General features: G+C 47.6%; 2 protein-coding genes and 1 pseudogene across 3 annotated transcripts in view; all 3 read left to right on the top strand.

Moving 5' to 3' along the window:
• Positions 1-5,497, top strand: part of HIPK1 (homeodomain interacting protein kinase 1) — a 54,037-nt gene extending 48,540 nt beyond the window's left edge. The window contains exons 14-15 of one of the 2 annotated variants that reach the window (XM_061410534.1): positions 752-1,243; positions 1,456-5,497. In XM_061410534.1, coding sequence (XP_061266518.1) covers positions 752-1,240 — 489 coding nt within the window. In that variant the 3' untranslated portion in view covers positions 1,241-1,243; positions 1,456-5,497. Of the gene's footprint in view, positions 1-751 lie in introns of both variants that reach the window. The other variant, XM_061410535.1, reaches the window with a different exon arrangement.
• A 1,483-nt stretch (positions 5,498-6,980) lies between these two features.
• Positions 6,981-10,121, top strand: OLFML3 (olfactomedin like 3). Its single transcript, XM_061410536.1, has 3 exons — positions 6,981-7,297; positions 8,230-8,515; positions 8,825-10,121. The coding sequence occupies exons 1-3, from the start codon at positions 7,184-7,186 to the stop codon at positions 9,643-9,645; spliced, it is 1,221 nt and encodes a 406-aa protein (XP_061266520.1). The 5' UTR covers positions 6,981-7,183; the 3' UTR covers positions 9,646-10,121.
• Positions 10,122-10,215: 94 nt separating this feature from the next.
• On the top strand, positions 10,216-19,321 carry LOC133243700 (ferritin light chain-like; annotated as a pseudogene).
• The last annotated feature ends 1,117 nt before the right edge of the window (positions 19,322-20,438 follow it).

Raw genomic sequence — 20,438 nt, 5'->3', positions numbered from 1 at the left:
CTCTTCTTTTATCTCCTGGGTCATAAATAACTTGAGCCTCATACTGTTTACTTGAAGCAAGGGACAGTGAAAAGCTGTCTGTACACTTAATCTACTGGTTCTAGTCTTACATGTAGCTTGAGTCTGGGATTTCGGGCTCTTCTCCCCGCATCTGATCTTCTGATGGGTGGGGAGGGTCCCTACTCTATTTGTGTTCACTTTTTCCTCAGCTAAAATTATGGTGCTTGTATGGAAGCTATTAGCAGTGAGAAAGTGTAACTGTGAGGGTGTAACTGTGGGTTTGTGTACACGTGGGTGTGTGTGTGAGAGAGAGAGCACATACAAGTGCAGATGTGCGTTCGAGTTAGTGCATGTGTTTTAGGCACCACAATTCAAGAGGGATGTGAAGAACTTAGAGGAGAACAAAAGAAACAATGGCAAGGAAGAGAGGGTAGGGAAGATTCAAAGTCACTGACGCCAGAATAGGGTGAGTTGAGTCGACAGTTGCTCACTCGTAGGAGTGGGTAACCCCTGTGAACTCTTGATTTCCCCCTTTTCTCTGTCATACTGGAGAACAAACTGCTGCTGTTTGGGCTGGGTTAGGATCTGTTCTGCCAGGAGGCAGAGGGATGGATGGCCGTCTTCTGACAGCATTGCCAGTCTGGGAGATCTGTGCCCTGGCAGCCCAGAAGCAGTTTACTTTAGAACCTCAACTCTCAAAATTGGCCATTAGTGACCTCAAGATTCCTCACTCCCTTCTTCCTCCTTCCAGAACCAGCAGTCATCATCAGCTCCAACCTCGCAGGAGAGAAGCAGCAACCCTGCCCCCCGCAGGCAGCAGGCATTTGTGGCCCCGCTCTCCCAAGCCCCCTACGCCTTCCAGCATGGCAGCCCACTACACTCGACGGGGCACCCCCACCTGGCCCCAGCCCCTGCTCACCTGCCGAGCCAGCCTCATCTGTATACGTATGCTGCCCCCACCTCTGCGGCTGCATTGGGCTCCACCACCTCCATTGCTCATCTCTTCTCCCCCCAGGGCTCCTCAAGGCACGCTGCAGCCTATGCCACCCATCCGAGCACTCTGGTGCACCAGGTCCCTGTCAGTGTGGGGCCCAGTCTCCTCACTTCTGCCAGCGTGGCCCCTGCTCAGTACCAACACCAGTTTGCCACCCAGTCTTACATTGGGTCTTCCCGAGGCTCGACCATTTACACTGGATACCCACTGAGTCCTACCAAGATCAGCCAGTATTCTTACTTGTAGTTGGTGAGCATAAGGGAGGGGAGGGGGCAGAGTTCTTAATGGGCTGTCATGAGCCCCTCCCTTACCCTCTCCTGAAACTCCTTAGCCAGCAATTTGCTCCACAGGGGCCCACTGAAGCAGAAGGCTTTTCTCTGGGGAACCTGTCTCAGTATTGACTGCATTGTTGTAGTCTCCCAAAGTCTGCCCTGTTTTTTAATTCTTTATTTTTGTGACAGCATTTTTGGTATTTGGAAGAGTTCAGATGCCCATCGTCTGCAGTTACCAAGGAAGAGAGATCATTCTGAAGTTACCTTTGAAAAATATTTTCCCTCTCTGACTTGATTTCTATAAATGCTTTTAAAAACAAGTGAAGTATCTTTTTATTTAACTTTATTTTATTGTAATTCCTGGTCAGAGGAAAAACGGTGATAGGAGGACTTGAAATCTGGTAACAAGTAAGGAAAGGAAAACCATTACTTTCTGCTTGTTTAAAAACCAAGACTTAATTGCTTCTCTTAAGAGCAGCTTGCACAAGTCTGTATTTTACTGTCTCGCATTTATCAGAATTTTACCTTTGCTAATGGGACATTTAAGCTTACGGTGTTTTAGTTTTGTTTCATGTCATGTTATATTTAGTGGGAAATTTTTATTTTTGCAAAACTGGTTACATACTACTCTGTGTTACTATTGGGATTCTCTCAGTTGCTCCTGTGTTTATTATAAAGTAGTGTTAAAAAGGCAGCTCACCATTTGCTGGTAACTTAGTGTGAGAGAATCCATACCTACCATGAAAGCACCGGGTGTTCTTTTTAAATGAAGCCCTGTGCATTCTTTTTAAATTATTTAAAAAAAAGTCTTTCTCTGATTCAGCTTCAATTTTATTCTTGGAAAAGCCATTAAGGTGGTTATTATTGTATGGTGGTGGTGGTTTTATTATATGCAAGCTCTCTTTGTATTATGTGATACTGGCATTGATGAGCTTTGCCTGAAGATTAGTATGAATTTTCAATAATACACCTCTTTCTCTCTTTGCCTCATCTCTCCCTTTGTTCTATGTGATTTATTTGGGGAGAAAGCTAAAGGATCTGAAATCAGATAAGAACGTTGTGTATAGCTTTTATACTTAAAAGTAGCTTTCTTTGTATGCCAGCAGCAAATTGAATGCTCTCTTACTAAGACTTATATAATAAGTGCATGTAGGAATTGCAAAAAATATTTTAAAAATTTATTACTGAATTTAAAAATATTTTAGAAGTTTTGTAATGGTGGTGTTTTAATATTTTGCATAATTAAATATGTACATACTGATTAGAAGACTATAACAAGCAATTTTTCCTGCTAACCCAAAATGTTATTTGTAATCAAATGTGTAGTGATTACACTTGAATTGTGTATTTAGTGTGTATCTGATCCTCCAGTGTTACCCCGGAGATAAAATTGATGTCTCCATTGTATTTAAACCAAATGAACTGATACTTGTTGGAATGTATGTGAACTAATTGCGATTATAATAGAGCATATTACTGTAGTGCTGAGTGAGCAGGGGCATTGCCTGCAAGGAGAGGAGACCCTTGGAATTGTTTTGCACAGGTGTGTCTGGTGAGGAGTTGTTCAGTGTGTGTCTCTTCCTTCCCTTTCTCCTCCTTCCCTTATTGTAGTGCCTTATATGATAATGTAGTGGTTCATAGAGTTTACAGTGAGCTTGCCTTAGGACGGACCAGCAAGCCCCCGTGGACCCAAAGCTGTTCACCGGGATTTATCAGAACAGGATTAGTAGCTGTGTTGTGTATATGCATTATTCTCAGTTTCCCTGCCGACATTGGACAACAAAAACAGTAGCTTCTCTCTTTTACCACCACCTCTACCCCTTTCTGTTTTGGATTCTCAGCTGTGTTCTCACAGAAGCATTTTCCCTATGTGGCTGTCTCACTGTGCATTGCTACCTTGCTTCTGTGAGAATTTAGGAAGCAGGTGAGAGGAGTCAAGTCAATATTAAATATGCATCCCCCCCCCATTTTTTTAAGTATGTGCAATCACTTTTAGATGATTGATTTTTTCCTTTTCCCATGTGGCAGTCCTTCCTGCGAATAGTCAACATTCCTAGTAAAATATTTGCTTGTTGAAAAAAACATGTAACAGATGTGTTTATACCAAAGAGCCTGTTGTATTGCTTACCATGTCCCCAATACTATGAGGAGGAGTTTTGTGATGCCGCTGGTGACAGGGAACTCACAGAAAGGCTTCTTAACCGGTGAAGAATATTAAGAAGGAACCAAAGCCTGTTGAGTCATTGGACTTCAGAGGTTTCTTTTTAACAACTTCTGTATTCTTGGGGCCCTTCAAACTGTGAAATTGTCCTTGTACTCTCAGCTCCTGCACGGATCTGGGTCAAGAAGAGGGTACTGGGGATGGCAAAGTTCCTGCCCGTAAAGATTTGAGGGAAGAAGGTTAACCCTAAGACGTGGATGTGTTCCATCTGAACTGAAGGTTATAGATTTGAGGGATATGTCTAGGACTGGTTCTTTGTAGAGATGGTGTCAAGGAGGTGCAGGATGGAGATGGGAGACTTCATGGGACCTGGTCAGCAAGCTCTGTACCAGGTTGAACACCGAGGAGCTGTCAAGGTATTTGGAATTTCTTCATTGGAAGGAGGAAGGGCTTTCAGGATGGGGCAGATAGTCAGAACAGCCTACCAGGAACATGATGTTTTTCTACTTTCTTTTCATCATTATATTGAGTTCTGTTCTCAGCACTGTATTGGTCAAGATACCCAAGCAGTTTGTACAGTTTCTGTCACTAGTATTATACAGTTTTTTGTGTCAGCGTGGGTGATCTTTGTGTAAAACTCTTTTTGCCAAACATTCTCATTTTCTTTCTCAAAGGCAGATCTATGGAAACTTTTTTTGTTCCTTATCTTTCCTCTACAAGGGATAAGATTTGTTGTTTTTGTAAGAAATGAGATGCAGGGGGGCGGGGGGACACAAAACACGCCACTCCCGTGCCCCCCCGCCCTGACCCCCCCCCCCCCGCCTTCAGTCTGGTAAATGGATACCACTTAAGATAGGAGTCTTCATGGGGAGAAGACAATAATACCCAGAGCTTATATTGTTACCATAGTCACCTTACTAGCAGTGTGTGGCTTTAAGAATTTTAGAGATCTTCAGTTTTAATTTTGCAAATTGGCGTTTCAGATTTACCAAGATGGAAATTCATCTGTGTCTGCTGAATGCGTATGTGCTCAATGTGGCTTAGATTCTGTCTCTGGGGCTTAACATTGCTAGCCCTGACAGGGTGAGGGAAGCCCCGTGAATAAAGTGAGCAGCTGGCCCAGGTCACAGAGGCCTGACCTCAGACCGGCTTAAGGCTTTAAGTCCTCTCAGAGCTTGTATTTCCAGCTTCCCCACTTCAGGGGTGAGGGAGAAAGTGGGAAGGTGCAGCCACTCTGGGCTCATCAGGACACTTGATCGCTCCAGAGTTGGTCAGTGCTCAGCTAAAACCTCAGCCCCAGGAAGGAGAACGCCATTTAAACCGTTCTGGCCATCCATCGCCCTCCACTGGAGGGGCTAGCTCGACTGCCCTTAGCCAGGCAAGTGCAGTAATGTGTGTTCTATTCAGCATTATTACGCAGAAACCCACTGGTTAGGATGGTTTGTTTTAGGATAGGAAATGAAATTGCCTCTCAGTGACAGGAATGACCCAAGCCTGCTTCCTATTTCGATTTTGTTTTAAACTGATGGATGGTGCAGCATGTCTACATGGTTGTTTGTTGCTAAACTTTATATAATGTGTGGTTTTGATTCAGCTTGAAAAATAATCTCACTACATGTAGCAGTACATTTTATGTACATTATATGTAACGTTAGTATTTCTGCTTTGAATCCTTGATATTGCAATGGAATTCCAACTTTATTAAATGTATTTGATATGCTAGTTATTGTGTGTGATTTAAACTTTTTTTGCTTTCTCCCTTTTCTGGTTGTGCGCTTTCTTTTACAACAAGCCTTTAGAAACAGTTTCTGAGAATTACTGAGCTATGTTTGTAACGCAGATGTACTTAGGGAGTATGTAAAATAATCATTTTAACAAAAAAAATAGATATTTAAAATTTAATACTAACTACGGGAAAAGGGTCCATTGTGTAAAACATAGTTTATCTTTGGATTCAATGTTTGTCTTTGGTTTTACAAAGTAGCTTGTATTTTCAGTATTTTCTACATAATATGGTAAAATGTAGAGCAATTGCAATGCATCAATAAAATGGGTAAATTTTCTGATTCATGTGACTGGTTTTGACTTGTGTTACAAGGGTGCAAAGAGGATCGACAGTGGCCTCTTTGGAGTGGCTGAATACGTTGCATCTGAAGACTGGTAGAATGTTAGAGACAAGTTCCTTCTTCATACAAATCTTCATACAAATCCACAGGAGAAATGGCTAGGGCCTGATAGGGGACACTTCCCCAGAATGGAGTGTCCAGGGCCCTAACTTAAGAGCATCTGGATCTAGCCCTTTGGAAAAGGCAGAAGCTTCTGACACTCATTAATGAAACTGCTTCCTAGCATGTTCCACCAAACATTTAAAGTACCAAAATGAAAATAAGAATAACCACAAGATGATGCTATTTTCCCCTCCTTTCAAGCTGTACGGTTAGAAGACTAGTTTTTGTTTGTCTGTTTTTTAGAGGAGAATTTCTGATCAGATTTCTCATGATTAAAATCCTGATTTGTCTAGAGTCATCACCATGGGTCTCTGAATACATGCTATGTTCATTTGACTTCTTTTGACGTATGTGTTTCAAGACAAGTCTATCTTACAGTGGCCATTAATTCATTTGGGGCTCCTGCAGTCATAGTTGGAAAACAGAAATGAAAAAACAGAAATGCCCTTTGGAGGCGTAACCAAGAGAAATTATCAATAGTCTGTCCTCTCCCATTACTAGGGAAGTCAGAATACATTTAATTTAGACCACAAACATACATTTTTCAGATTTTTTCCCCCTAAATGAGTGTAAAATTAGTGTGCACTGAACACTCCCTAGTTTTGGTAAGATAATATTCTAGGAGCTTTCAGGCAAAGAAGACTATATAGAATGACTCTGCTGTCAGGCTCTCTTCCAGATAATCAAGAATTAATTTACTAATTTCTCAGTGACCCGTTTTGGGTTTTTTTGTTTCTTTAGTTCTGATCTCGGTTACATTGTCTTTCTTAGGCTAAATCAAAGAGAGGCTCCTTAAGTAATTGGATAGTCCGTGAGGAAAGGTGCATTTTAATCATGAAAACCCTTGTAAATTCGGTCTACTTGGCTTGCCTTGTGGAAAATTTTCCACTGGAGGTGAAGTCTAAGCCTTGGTTTTCCTGTTAATTCTGAGATGATACCGGGTGCTTAGCACAAGGTGGCGCCAGTGAGCTGTAGAGGAAGGTACTACAGACGTGAGCACTATGGCCTTTTTTCCCCACCTCTTCCCCTCAGACCTCATCTCCCCTGCTTCCAGCTTCCACCAAAGGCAGAAAACAATCCATGGTATTATTGCTGGGAAAGGAAAGGATAAATGAAGAATGTTTCTGAAGTCAGCGTCGGAAGCATTCTAAAGCAGAAATAACAGTTTGCTGAGTTTTCTCTGGGGTTTCTGCCTCCCCCTGCTAGCTCCTTTTCCTGGATGACTGCCCAGAAGGCCTTTGCCCTAGGGTTTCCAGTCCCCTTCTCCTCTCGTGGGGAGCCTGCAGCCTAGGCAGGAAGTGGTTAAAGCTTCTGGCTGCTCTGCAATGGGGCCATCTGTGTTTGATCAGTCCAGGCGGAAAGGAGGGGGCTGGGGCCTTAAAGAGACTGAAAGCATTCCAGAGTAGTGAGAGAGACCAGAGATGGAGAAGGAGAGAAGGCACCGCCCCCAGCCCGCCTCCAAAGCTAACCCGCCGGCTGGAGTGGAAGAGGCCGACCGCACACACTCTGGCCCTACTATTCCACTGCCATGGGGCCCCGCACTCCGCTCCTCATCCTGCTCCTTTTGTCATGGTTGGGACCCCTTCAAGGACAGCAGCACCACCTTGTGGAATACATGGAACGCCGATTAGCTGCCTTAGAGGTAAGTGACTCTTCTGGCCCAGCCCGGAAGGATTCCGTATCTTCTAAGTTGATTCACCCAGTTTGTCAGGGACCTGGGGATGGATGACAAATTAGGCTCTGTAAGTACCTACAGAAACCTCCATCTTTTAATAAGGATTCTCAGAATTGCAAGTCTTCCTCTTTCCCCACATCCATACAGTGCAGTGCATGTGTGCTCAGACTTGTCCGACTCTTGAAACCCCATGAACTGTAGCCCACCAGGCTCCTCTGTCCATGGGATTCTTAAGGTAAGAATACTGGAATGGGTTGCCATTTCCTCCTCTAGGGGATCTTCCGGACCCAGGGATTGAACCCAAGTCTTCTGCATCTCCTGCATTGCAGCCGAATTCTTTACCACTGAGCCACCAGGGAAGCCGACATTCATTGTGCAGTTCTAAAGCAAATAGACCTCTGTGTTTCACCCCTGGGATTAAATGGGATAAGGGAACAGAGTGGAAATGAGAGCTAGAATTGCAAGGATTTATCCATCTCAAGAGGAGCTGATGGTTCTATTAAAAGTTGGAAGTTCTCAGAGAATCTGCAACTTGCTATTTAATGGCTTGGAGCCTGTAGCATCCTAATTCCTAAGAGGGGGATAGCATAATGGAGCAGAGATCCCTTCTCACCCTCATGCACTTAGACTGCCCTAGAGGCTCAGATGATTGGGTGGCACTGCTCACAGAGAGCAGGCCAGAGGATGCAAAGTCAGGATAGGGGCCTGCGTGGGTCTTAGCCCAGCTCTTTGCACATTTAGCGTCTTGAACATTTTGTTTCCTTTCTGTGGGGATTGCGGGGAATGCTGATGACTGCCTGAGTTTGTGCCTTTTTCCGTTCCCGACTCCCTGCTCGGGCCTCTTCCTGCCTGGGAGTTGTGACCCTGCAGCCCTCCTTCCTGCTGCCCCATCCCTTCAGGAACGGCTGGCCCAGTGCCAGGACCAGAGTAGTCGGCATGCTGCTGAGCTGCGGGACTTCAAGAACAAGATGCTGCCGCTGTTGGAGGTGGCCGAGAAGGAACGGGAGGCGCTCAGAACTGAAGCTGACACCATCTCCGGGAGAGTAGACCGTCTGGAGCGGGAGGTGGACTATCTAGAGACCCAGAATCCAGCCCTGCCATGTGTAGAGGTTGATGAGAAGGTGACCGGAGGCCCTGGGACCAAAGGCAAGGGCAGAAGAAATGAGAAGTACGATATGATAACAGGTAAGCTAATCTGAGACAGACCCCTGTGTTCTTCCTTGAGTTTTTCCCTTTTTTCTCCTTATCCCAGTCTATTTGGCTGTATCTTCTGGAGTCTCTTTTAGGGAAATCTCTGTAATATCAGGTTCATTAAGGAGAGTTTCTGGGGACCCAGGCCTCTGGTGCCCTTTCTCCCAATCTTCCAGAGAGTAGAGGTATTCACTGGGCAAATGCCCGCTCTTGTCCAAACTGCCCACCCAGGGAGGTTCCTACAGTGAGCATCTAACTCTTGCCTGTATTTCCTTGTCCTGTGTTTTTCTCCTTTCCCACGAGACTGTGGCTACACAATCTCTCAGGTGAGATCAATGAAGATCCTGAAGCGGTTTGGTGGCCCAGCCGGTCTATGGACAAAGGATCCACTGGGCCCAGCAGAGAAGATCTACGTGTTAGATGGGACCCAGAACGACACAGCCTTTGTCTTCCCAAGACTGCGTGACTTCACCCTTGCCATGGCCGCCCGGAAGGCTTCCCGGGTCCGGGTGCCCTTCCCCTGGGTAGGCACGGGCCAGCTGGTGTATGGTGGCTTTCTGTATTATGCCCGGAGGCCCCCTGGAGGGCCTGGAGGGGGCGGTGAGTTGCAGAACACTTTGCAGCTCATTAAGTTCCACCTGGCAAACCGGACAGTGGTGGACAGTTCAGTGTTCCCAGCGGAGGGCTTGATCCCCCCATATGGGCTGACGGCAGACACATACATAGACCTGGCGGCTGACGAGGAGGGCCTTTGGGCTGTCTATGCCACCCGGGAGGATGACAGGCACTTGTGTCTGGCCAAGTTAGACCCACAGACACTGGACACAGAGCAGCAGTGGGATACCCCGTGTCCCCGCGAGAATGCCGAGGCCGCCTTTGTCATCTGTGGGACCCTCTACGTCGTCTATAATACCCGCCCCGCCAGCCGTGCCCGCATCCAGTGCTCCTTTGACGCCAGCGGCACCCTGACCCCTGAAAGGGCAGCACTCCCTTATTTCCCCCGCCGATATGGTGCCCATGCCAGCCTGCGCTATAACCCCCGTGAGCGCCAGCTCTACGCCTGGGATGATGGCTACCAGATTGTCTATAAGCTGGAGATGAGGAAGAAAGAGGAAGAAGTTTGAGGGAGCTGGTCTTATTTTTTTGAATTTCTTTCACCTCCATACATTTATATCCTGACTAAGTTTCCTGCTCTTCATTCTCCAGATGTGGGCAAGTTGTGATTCAAATCTCATGTTTTTAATCCATGGAAGCTAAATTCTCCCGGCCCCATGCATTTCACATGCGACTTCCAGATCTTAAGGAATCCTTTCTGAGCTAAAAGAAAGCAAGCCCCAAATGTTCACTCCTCTGCTGCCCCATGTAAACAAATTACAAGCCAGTGAAAGATGACCCAGTTCCAGAGCTCTGACCCTTAAATATATGGGGGCAACCACAATGATCAGGCAACAGAATATTTCTGGCCTTAGTGGGAGTCAGGGGAGAGAGGGTGAGGAGGAGACTTTTAGCTCTGCCCTCTCTCCCTTTCCCTTCAGTGCCCTAGAGAATGGGACTCATTCTGTACTGCAGACTTTTGCATTAAAAGGAAAATCCACTGCTCCTCGGCTGTGTGTGTTTGGGGTAGCCCTTGGATCAGATTTCTCCCCATGATCGTCCATTTTCTCCTCTGCCACATAGCCACTCCTTAAGCCACATTAGGGCCTTGGATAGGCTCCCAGGCCAAGGCAGAGGGGCTACTCTAGTTACAGACTTCATCGGGAGGCGCCTGGGGAGGCGGGGTATCCACCACTTAGGGAGGTTGGGCGAAAGGCTTCCCTCCACACCCACCGTTGTCCACACCAGCCTTCCCAGAACCCCAGATGGCACCGCGCCTGTAGCCACGGGACTGGGGCCCAGGGGCAGAGCTTCCAATTCCAATTCTCTGAGGTTTTGAAGCAGAAAATGGATTTTAGTTACACTGCAGTCGAACGTGGGAACTAGAGCCCTGAATATACATGTGTGTTCAGTAATAACTGTCTCACTTCTGATGTGGGCTCTGTGCCGCTCCCTACGCGGAAGCCCGCTCCCATCTCTAGCATGGGGCTCAACCCCAGGGCCATGTTGCTCAATTGCGCTCTTGGTCTGCAGGGCTCTGATTTTCCGAATGCCACGGCGTCTGCGGTTTGGGTGAGGAGGAGGGGCAGTGACCACGTCCTTACCAGTTTCCCAACACATCTTCTCTCCACCCACCTCGCCCCCACCTACCTACCTCAGTCCCGGACCTCGGGGAAGTCTGTCCAGAAGTCCTGGAAACTTAACCCTTTGCTGCCTAGCACCCTGGCCTCTGGTCGAGATGTACAGAAGGCCAGTGCGGGAAGGCAGAAGGGACAGATGGAAACCTAGGTTTTGGAGTCCATTCTCTAGGCATCTGCTGAGCTCTGTACCAGGCCCCATTCTAGCCTCATCCTCATGTCCAACATTCAGGAGCACGGCCCTCTGATGGACAAGATCCACTGCTTTGACAGTGAAATTGACCTCGGAGCAGCCCTGCGGGGAGGGGGGGGGGGTGTCCTGGTTATTAACCTCTTGGCAGGAAGGGAAAGGGACCTGGTCTTTTCCCCCGAGGATATCTCTCCCTCGCCCAGCCCCGGCCCAGGGTAAGGTTGATCAGTCAGGGCCCTGCCATCCTCCTTTTGTTTTCTTGTCTCTCCGGGCAGAGCTGCTCCTGACGTAGGTTGGGGAGGCAGGGGAAAAAAAGCTCTGAAGCGCCTCACAAAGGCCCTATTGTGGGGAGCCCGGGACGGGGCGGGGGGTGGGGGGGCTCGCTCCCATTCAGTTCTCCGTAATGTGAGGCTGGCAGCAGTAATCACCACCTGTCAGCCCACAGAGGCGTCTGCCCACGGAACATCTGGTTCCGCAGCGCACGGTGCACGAGAGGCTGTGGAGGAGGAGGAGTTCCCGCAGGCCTGGAAACAAGGGTTCCGGGCTCCGAGGAGGGGGCGTGTACACGGGGCGGGGCAGGGGAGGGGAGGAGCTCGGCTCCTTAATGTGACACTCGGGTAAGGGCGTGACCCTAAGCTGCTGGATAGAGGACGGGCCCTGTCTGTAGAGGTATCTTGATACAGCACCAAATGGCAGAAGTGGCTTTTTGAAGACCCTGAGGAGGGAATAGCTCTGGGACTGTGTAAATGACATCAGTGTGAGGCTGCTGCTGCTGCTGCTAAACCGCTTCAGTCGAGTCCGACTCTGTGCGGCCCCATAGACGGCAGCCCACCAGGCTCCCCCGTCCCTGGGATTCTCCAGGAAAGAACACTGGAGTGGCTTGCATTTCCTTCTCCAGTCCATTAAAGTGAAAAGTGAAAGTGAAGTCTCTCAGTCGTGTCCAACTCTTAGTGACCCCATGGACTGCAGCCCACCAGGCTCCTCTGTCCATGGGATTTTCCAGGCAAGAGTACTGGAGTGGGGTGCCATTGCCTTCTCCGTCAGTGTGAGGAGTGAGGACGAAAAACTGGTCCTTCAACCTCACCATGTGTGGGCCTATCTTTATGTCATCTTTCTTTCCCGGGTTCCTCAATGAGGAAAAAAGCAGCTTTTTTATTTACTTTTTTTTTTTTTTTTGCTTAAATTTTTTTTGGAAAAGTTCACTCAGACTTTTCTGAAAGGGCAGAAATCTCTGAGGTCTTGTCACTTCTTACTTTCTGCTTTTCTATTTTTCTTTTTCTTTTTCCTTTTTGGCTCCTGTACAATAGCTAGTGCTATTTTGGAAGCCATTTTAGAAGGTGAGTGGAACTGTGTGGGCCGATCCAGTGAACTGTCCAAATTCATTAATGGAAATTAACTGCCGCTTAGAGAGAGCACCTTGGTGGCTGAATCCTATCATCAGAAAACAGCTTCACAGCCCCTTTTCAGACCCTCCATTACATGTCACTTGACAGAAGCAGGTTATGACCTCTGGTTTGGGTTGAACAAAAGACAGTGGGAAGCAGTGGCCCTAATGGGGGAGAGAGGGGCTAAGAGTCCATGGAGAAGTTCCACATCTGCCTCCAACCCCCACTCAGCCTGAAGACAATAACCACCAGGGATGGGGATGCAGGAATGGAGTCAAGAAGCAGGCGATGCTGCTGCTGTGGGGACAGCTGTCTGCCAGATGTTTGGTCCAGGCGTGTGTCTGCATCACAAGCAGGGTCGAAGAGGTCCCCTTTACCCCTACTCTGCCCTCAAGAGTTCCCCACCCTCACTTCCCAGCTCTCCTCTTTGTTCTCAATATCCTTTCCTCCCCAGCGCTGGCCTTTGTGTCTGCCCACGAGAGAAACCAACGTGTTCATATTGTCACTTTTTCATGGAGGAACCTGAGCCAGTGTTGTCTGAGTCCCAGATGGTGGGGAGGGAGAGGGCAGACTTATAAGGAATGAAGTTGTTGATTCAGCTGTCAGTGCTTCCTCTGGGATCGGGCTCTGAGCTAAACAGGAACCAGAGTCCTTTCCCTTTTCCTCCTCCAGTCGCAGACTTTCTGGATTCCTTCTCCTAGCATAGGGACCCTTCCCCAAGTTTCCTGGAAGCATCCCCTTCCACCGACCCTTATTTCTCTACCTGCTTTAGGTCAGAACATGCTCACTATGAGAGCTGTGGAGATGGTACTGGTGTGTCTCCCAGCCTGCATGATAGGACTTTTAGCCTCAGCAGTACTGTCTCTGCTCTACGAGGGCTCTTCTAGGCTTCAGCCAGAGGGCAGGAGCCATCCTTCCACCCTTAGCCCCTCTCTGCAGCTGCAGCCTCTCCTGTTCCTCTGCCCCAGCAGCCAGGATGCAACCTTCTCTGCTGCCCCGGCCACCAGGGCTGGTAAGCGCTCCTCTGCCTGCTCTTTAACTTCTGCTCTCACAAAGCAGAGCTTCAAAGATTAAATCTTTATTTATGGATTTAATTATGCCACAGAAGAATTATAAATGTGGAAGCCAGTGTATTACTTTGCAGAGCAGAATGAGAAAGTAAAAACGAAGGCCTCTTGGCAGCCTCTCTCCAGAACATGGGGTTCTGACAATATCTGGAGTTGGACATATCTCCAGAACACTCTGACATGACCTCTGGGTCATGACCTCCAGCCTTCCCAACTCAGCCTTCTCTGAGAATGGACACCATACTTCCTCATCCACAACTGTGTGGCCCAAGGGGAACAAATCAGATTGCCTCTCCTGGGGATTTAGAATTGCGACCAGAGACGTTAGGTCTGAGAGAGTGTCTGGAAGCATCTTTTCCCTGCCGTGGAGAGACAGTGAGAGCCAGACCACAGAGGGCAAAGGATGAGGAGACAGCAGACAGAAGCAGAGGCAGGGGGAGGGGGCAGCTGATGCGGGCTGTGAGCAGTGATCTCAGCCAGCCCTCCCATGGTCACAATACCTCACTAGCCCTTGGGTTCTACCAAATGCCTGAATCCTTAAATACTCCCTTTTCCTGTTTGCTTTTCTTAATTTATTATTTTGCTCAAGTCATATGAGTAGTTTTCCTACAACCCAAATCTGACTCCTCATCTTACCTTACCTTCCCACCAAAAAAATCACCCCATCCCCTGAATTGTTGGGCACATGGCCTTGAGGCCTTGACTCTTTACAGTAGTGACCCCTGACCTTTTGGCACCAGGGACCAGTTTTGTGGAAGACAATTTCTCCATGCACTGGTGTGGGGAAGATGGTTTCGAGATGGTTCTCATAAGGAGCATGCAACCTAGATCCCTCACATGAACAATTACAGTAGGATTTGCGCTCCTATGAGAATCTAATGCCTCCGCTGATCTGACAGGAGGCGGAGGTCAGGCAGTAAAGGGAGTAATGGGGAGGAGCTGTAAATACAGATGAAACTTCCCTTGCTCAAATGTTGTGTGGCCTGATTCCTAACAGGCGCAGGACCTGCTAGAGGGGTTGAGGACCCCTGCTTTAGAGTGTTCCTCCCCGCCTAGGACCTAGAGGACTCACTAGAATAATGAAGAATCTGTGCAGGCCTGTCCTGAATCATTGTACCACGGCTGGCTCACACCATTTGTCCTTCTTGACACCTCAGAGATGGCGGCTCGGTTACCCTCCCCTGTACCAGCCCCTCCTGGTGTGTTGCTTCTTTCTCCATCATAGCTTATAACACTGTATTCTCTGCAGTAGCCTGGTGCTACTTTAGGGTCTGGCAAGCTTGGAATCAGAACGCTCCTTGGGTCGGCATCTGGCTCTGCTCTGATGCTTTGAGCAAGTTACTTAATACCTTATCTATGAGATAATATCTGTCCAAGAGGATTGTTGCAATGAGGGTTAGAGACGATATATGCCAACTCTTTATCAGAATGTAGCTCTCAAGCCCCGCTTCCACTGGGAGGCCTTCCTGGCTGTTTCCAGTCTCCCTTGGGCCCCACCCTCCGGCAGGCTCAGGGTCTAACCCTCTGGGCCCCGATTTACCCTGTGCGCATCCCAGGTGGAGCCAGGACCATCACGTGTGGTGTCTTGCTATTCTTTGTGTCCCCAGGGCCTCACCCAGACCCTGGCTCAGAGACGAGGCTCAATTAATACTGTATTCGTGGTCCCCCGGGGAGACTGTGAACCCTTGGAACTCTGGGCAGATTTGTCCCCTAACTCAGTTCGGCAAGAAGTAGACGTTTTTCGTGGCATTTTTCAATTCAGTTGGACAAAGACGAGCAAAAACAGAATGCAGTCTCTTTTCAACTGTGGGACATGCTGGCCTTCTCACAGTGACAATTTCTAGCTCCTACATCTAAGAACGCCTCAAAGTAGGCTAAGCCCTGTGGCCACAGGGGAGGAAGGCAATAAAGCTACAGAAGGCAGTGGGGAGACCTTTGTTGTTCAGCATCTGGTTCACAGCAGGGATCATGGAGTAGTTAAGCCCATTCCCTCCCCAGCCCTGCCATTTCCTATCATTTCTCTTTGAGCCCAGGTTTCCTATTAACTTCTCTTTACTATTTTCCTATTTCCTATTACTTCTCTTCGAGCCTGGGTTTCTTCATCTATAGAATGCAGATAATACCAATTCCACGTATTGCTGTGAGAACGAAGTGAGGTAATCCTTGTAAAGCAGCAAACCAGTGCCTGGCACATAATAGGTGCTCAGTAAGCATTGTTATCATTATCGACATCATCTTGATTGCAGGAGTCTTCTCAGATTAAGAAAGGCTCGTGCTTTTTATCTCCTTGGACTTTACAACAATTCCATAAGACAGGCAGTTCTCAGGAGCCTGAGGAATATAAGAGATTTAATGATTGGTCCAAGATTGCATCGTGGTAAGTGTCGTGGGGCCAGAACACAGTCTTAGAGGCTATGAGGAGGAGCTGGAAGAGCTGGAGCTCTGAACGCAAGCTGAGTTCAAATCCTTGCTCAGGTGCAGCGCTCCCCCACGGTCCCATGGATCTGTCTCATGCTCGGATGAAAAAGACCCAGGGAGGCTCCTTGCTCCAGCCTCTGACCACCCTCCAACTTTTTTTCCAGTCGCAGCCTTTGGAATCAGCCACTCAGTTGTCCTCCATCAGCCAACACCATTTTGAGATTTTTTTTTTTTCTTTTTTTTAAAAAAATTTGCTTTTACAATATTGTAAAGTAATATTGTAATTGCTTTACAATATTGTATTGGTTTCTGCCATACATCAACATGAATCAGCCATAGGTGTACCTATGTCCCCTCCCTCTTAAACCTTCCTTCCATCTTCCACCCCCTCCCCTAGGTTGCCACAGAGCACCGGTTCTGACTCCCTGCATCACACAGCAAATTCCCACTGGCTATCTCTTTCACATGTGGTCATGTGTATGTTTCCATGCAACTCCCTCAATCCGTCCCACCCTCTCCTTCCCCTGCTGTGCCCACAAGTCTGTTCTCTGTGTCTGCGCCTCCACTGCTGCCCTACAAATAGGCTCATCAGTACCCTCTTTCTAGATTCCATGTCTATGTGTTAATATACGATATTTAGCCAACATCATTTTTTGAGCTTAACTCCTTATTACTGATCAACCATGAACTGATGTGAAGAACTGACTCATCAGAAAAGACCCTAATGCTAGGAAAGATTGAAGGCAGGAGAAGGGGAAAACGGAGGATGAGATGGTTGGATGGCATCACCAACTCTATGGACGTGAGTTTGAGCAAGCTCCGGGAGATGGTGAAGGACAGGGAAGCTTGGCGTGCTGCAGTCCGTGGGGTTGCAAAGAGTCAGACACAGCTGAGTGACTGAACTGAACTGAACTGATGAACTCCCAGATTTGTCAGAATTATTCCACTGAGGTGGAGCCCGCCATCAACCACCTGGTCAGCATGTCCGCCGGCCTCCTACGCCTACCTCTCTCTGGGCTTCTATTCCCACTGAGATAATGTAGCTCTGGAGGGCCTGGGCCACTTTTTTTTACAAATTGGCTGAGGAGAAGCGTGAGGGTGCCAAAGGCCTCTTGAAAATGCAAAACCAGTCGGGTGGCACCATGCCCTCCTCCAGGATGTGCAGAAGCCATCTCAAGATGAGTGGTGTAAAACCTGGGACACTATGGAAGCCACCCTTCTCGTACAGAAGAACCCAAACCTGGCCATATTGGATCTGCATGGCCTGGGTTCTGCCCACGCAGACCCCCACCTCTGTGACTTCCTGGAGAGCCAGTTCCTAGATGAGGAGGTGAAACTCTTCGGAAGATGGGTGACCACCTGACCAACCTCTGCAGGCTGGCTGGTCCCCATGCTGTGCTGGGTGAATATCTCTTCCAAAGGCTCACCCTTAAGCACAGCTAGGAGCCTCAGGAGCCCAGCGACCTTTGAGGAGCCCCCCTAAAAGAGCTTCTGTCTGAAGCCCCTCTCTGCAACCACTAGGCAGCTTTTAAACCACCTTGGAGCCCTCTCCCAATCCTTGGACTAAATAGAAACAATAAAGCTTTTTGCCACCAAGGGAAAAAAACATCCTTGCTCAGCCACTCACTGGCTGTATGATCCTGGGCAAATCAATTCTCTGAGTGTCAGTGAGTGTTACCCACTCACAGACGTGTTGTGAGTGGTAGATGGACTACTGTGTATAAAATATCTAGCAGAACATCCAGGAAAATAAAGGTGCTCACTGCATGCTTGTCCCCAGGGCTGTGACTTGCAGTCCCATATCAGACAGTATGCAGCTGGCGTCCCTGCGTGGTCATCAGCCGTCTGTCTCAATCTACCGGTTCTCTGGCTGCCATCGATCTCCACTTGTACATTGTCTATGGGAAGAGAGAGCATGTGTTTCCCACCATAATCGGTACATGATCAACAACAGCAGGGTTGACAGGTGTCCTGTGCCAGCGGTGAGGGAAGAAGGCAGGCTGTGTGGAAGCACCTCCACCCTTTCTCTGCACCTAAACCAACTCCACCAGCAATGATGTGTGTGTGTAGGTCTTAGTTTTCTTTTTAAAAAAATACAGTGCTCCCAAGCTGCCTTTTCCCTTCTACCACATGTTCTCCCTTCTAGATATTTCAGTTGTTCAGCATGTGTCCCTAGAAGCCATCACTATTGACTTTTTGGATTTACTTGCTGTTGGTTTTGACAGATCCTTCGATGCACTTTGGTTGCACTTGGTCTTACAGATACTTATTACTGTCCAATTGCACATGATTTTTGTTTTGTGGATGCTGAATATTATATTCGAGACCTGTAAATCCAGGCAGCTGTGAAATGCATGAGCTGTTTTCCATCTATTCTGCCTGTCCTTTTGGAGGAAGGAAGACAGTGTGGAGAGAGCACAGGGAAGGGAGAAAGACCTTTCCATCTCAGTGTGATGGGTTCGTGTGGCTGAGTGTCCAGGCTTTGCTCCTCATCCACTCTGTGACCTTGAGTCAGATGCTAACCTCCTTGAGTCTCAGTGCTCATTTGCAAAGTAGGATTATGTTATCTGGATTACCATCTCATAGGACTGCTGAGGATCAAGTCCTAATGCCTAAAGCTTTTAGGACTTTCAGGAAGGAATCTTAGGAATCAATGAGTTTAGCTCCCTCATTTTACACTCGAAGAAATTAAATTCCAGAGAGCCTTTTGAGGGCAGGGACCATGTCATATTCATCTTGCTATGCTGGGGATCCAGGCAGAGTCAGGCGCCCATGGGGTGTCTGATAAATACTTTGTAAATGAGTTGAGTGATCAGCTCGCAGTGACAAATCTATGTTTTAACCTCTTGGTGACTCAGGGTTATCAACATCAATTACTGCATGGTGTCGCTTTGCCCTGATGCCTTCAGAACCAATTATGCATGTACAGTGCGGCTATGATGCTTTTCTTCGTCGTGTTTCTCCTCTCTGCTCCTTCACCGTTACCTGTCAGTGCTCCCTGTAGCCTTTGGGGCCACTCTGAGAAATCTCCATCACTGTTTCTAATTGGCTGTCCACTTAGGCTTGGACGGAACAAGAGTTAAAAGGCTTTGAAAGATTTCAAGTTGGCAATCACGCCAGGTACTTTTATTGGCGTCACAAGGAATGTGGCAGAGTATTCTACAGACCGGAAGTATAGCCTATTTTAATCTGGAAGAGGCTTAATGTCATCTAGTTTAGGACCCTCAAGTCATGCGAGTATTTTCTAACTCACCATGCCCTTCCAGGGCCTTCCAGCATGATGTGATCAGTTCACTCACTGATTTGTGAAGCAGGTGTATGGTTTATGCTGGCAGTGACTGAGGATTCAATGTTCTACCCCTGGAATATCTGCCTGATGACCTGGATTCTTAAGCATTTTTCCCTCCCAGCAGAGGGGAAGTAAACACACACAGCTGTGGATTTCTCCTCTCATTCCTGACTATGACCTACAAATTCCCTTCTCTTTCTCTCTCTGTCCTTTCCAACCCTTAGTCCAGATAGAGGTGAAATATTTTTTTACTGCTGTATATTGTTTAGATATCTAAGGGAAGTTTTAATGATGTAAGCTAGAAACATTAGCTTAATAAGTAGGTAAGGGAAACGTTAGTTTTATCAGTGGGTTTTTTTGTTCGTTTGTTTGTTTTGGTTTTTGGCTGTCGCTTGTGGCTTGCAGACTTAGTTCCCCAACCAGGGATTGAACTTGGATTCACAGCAGTGAAGGAGCAGAGTCCTAACCACTGGATGGCCAGGGAAGTCTTTATCACTGGATTTTAAATTGAGGTAGAAGTAATCTCATTTAAACCGGGCTTTAGTATTCATTTGAAAGCCTGTAAATTGCAGACAAATTATCAGCCGCAAATCGGGATTTATGTTCTGTGGGTTTTTAATGAGGACAAGGAGGCAGCTCAACACTCTTACTGATTTATGGTCTGGAAAAGATCAGCATGGCTTACCATTTCCCTGAGGATGGGACAGTGGCAGGGCCCAGAGCAGACATCTGAAATTCGGGTTGTAGTTCAGCCCTATTCTGCCTGCATAATCTCAGTTTCCTCATCTGTAAGGTAACAGCAATATTCGTGTCTCCCTCACAGGGGCAGTGTGATGACTAAAATGAGATAACACATGTGAAAGTGTTTTGTAAATCACAGAGCCACACAGGTCTGCTGCTCTGAGCAGGTTTATTGTAGAGTGTCTCGTGACTGTGCTGGGAATGGGACAGGCCGAGGAACCTGTCTGGCAAGAAGGATAAAGGGGATGTTGTACAAATAAAAGACATCATTAGGAGAGTTGGTTATTACAAACAAAAGGAACTTATAATAAGTAGCTCAGACTCTCAAAGGGGATATGATTTCTACGGAACTTGGACCCTGTTATGAGATTGAACCGCTATGAGTGGTCATCAGAAGGCAGAAAACGCAGTCATAGACGGTATTCAGGCTGCAAGGTCAGAACACCACGCCGTGTAGAGTGAAGCCCAGTGCCTGGTACAGTGCGTGCATGCTCAGTCGCATCCGACTTTGCAACCCATAGACTGCGGCCTCCCCTCTGTCCATGGGATTTCCCACACAAGAATACTGGAGAGGGTTGCCATTTTCTCCTCCAAGG

Source organism: Bos javanicus, chromosome 3 (genome assembly GCF_032452875.1).
Source record: "Bos javanicus breed banteng chromosome 3, ARS-OSU_banteng_1.0, whole genome shotgun sequence".
Taxonomy (NCBI): Eukaryota; Metazoa; Chordata; class Mammalia; order Artiodactyla; family Bovidae; genus Bos; species Bos javanicus.
The sequence above is the reverse complement of the archived record's forward strand: the minus strand, read 5'-3'. Positions and strand labels throughout refer to the sequence as shown.

Excerpts from the sequence above, each read along its gene's own strand:
- OLFML3 (XM_061410536.1), top strand. The coding sequence starts at position 7,184 with ATGGGGCCCCGCACTCCGCTCCTCATCCTGCTCCTTTTGTCATGGTTG. Across the intron at positions 7,298-8,229 it reads GCCGATTAGCTGCCTTAGAG|GAACGGCTGGCCCAGTGCCA; the intron begins GTAAGTGACTCT and ends CCATCCCTTCAG. Across the intron at positions 8,516-8,824 it reads GAAGTACGATATGATAACAG|ACTGTGGCTACACAATCTCT; the intron begins GTAAGCTAATCT and ends CTTTCCCACGAG.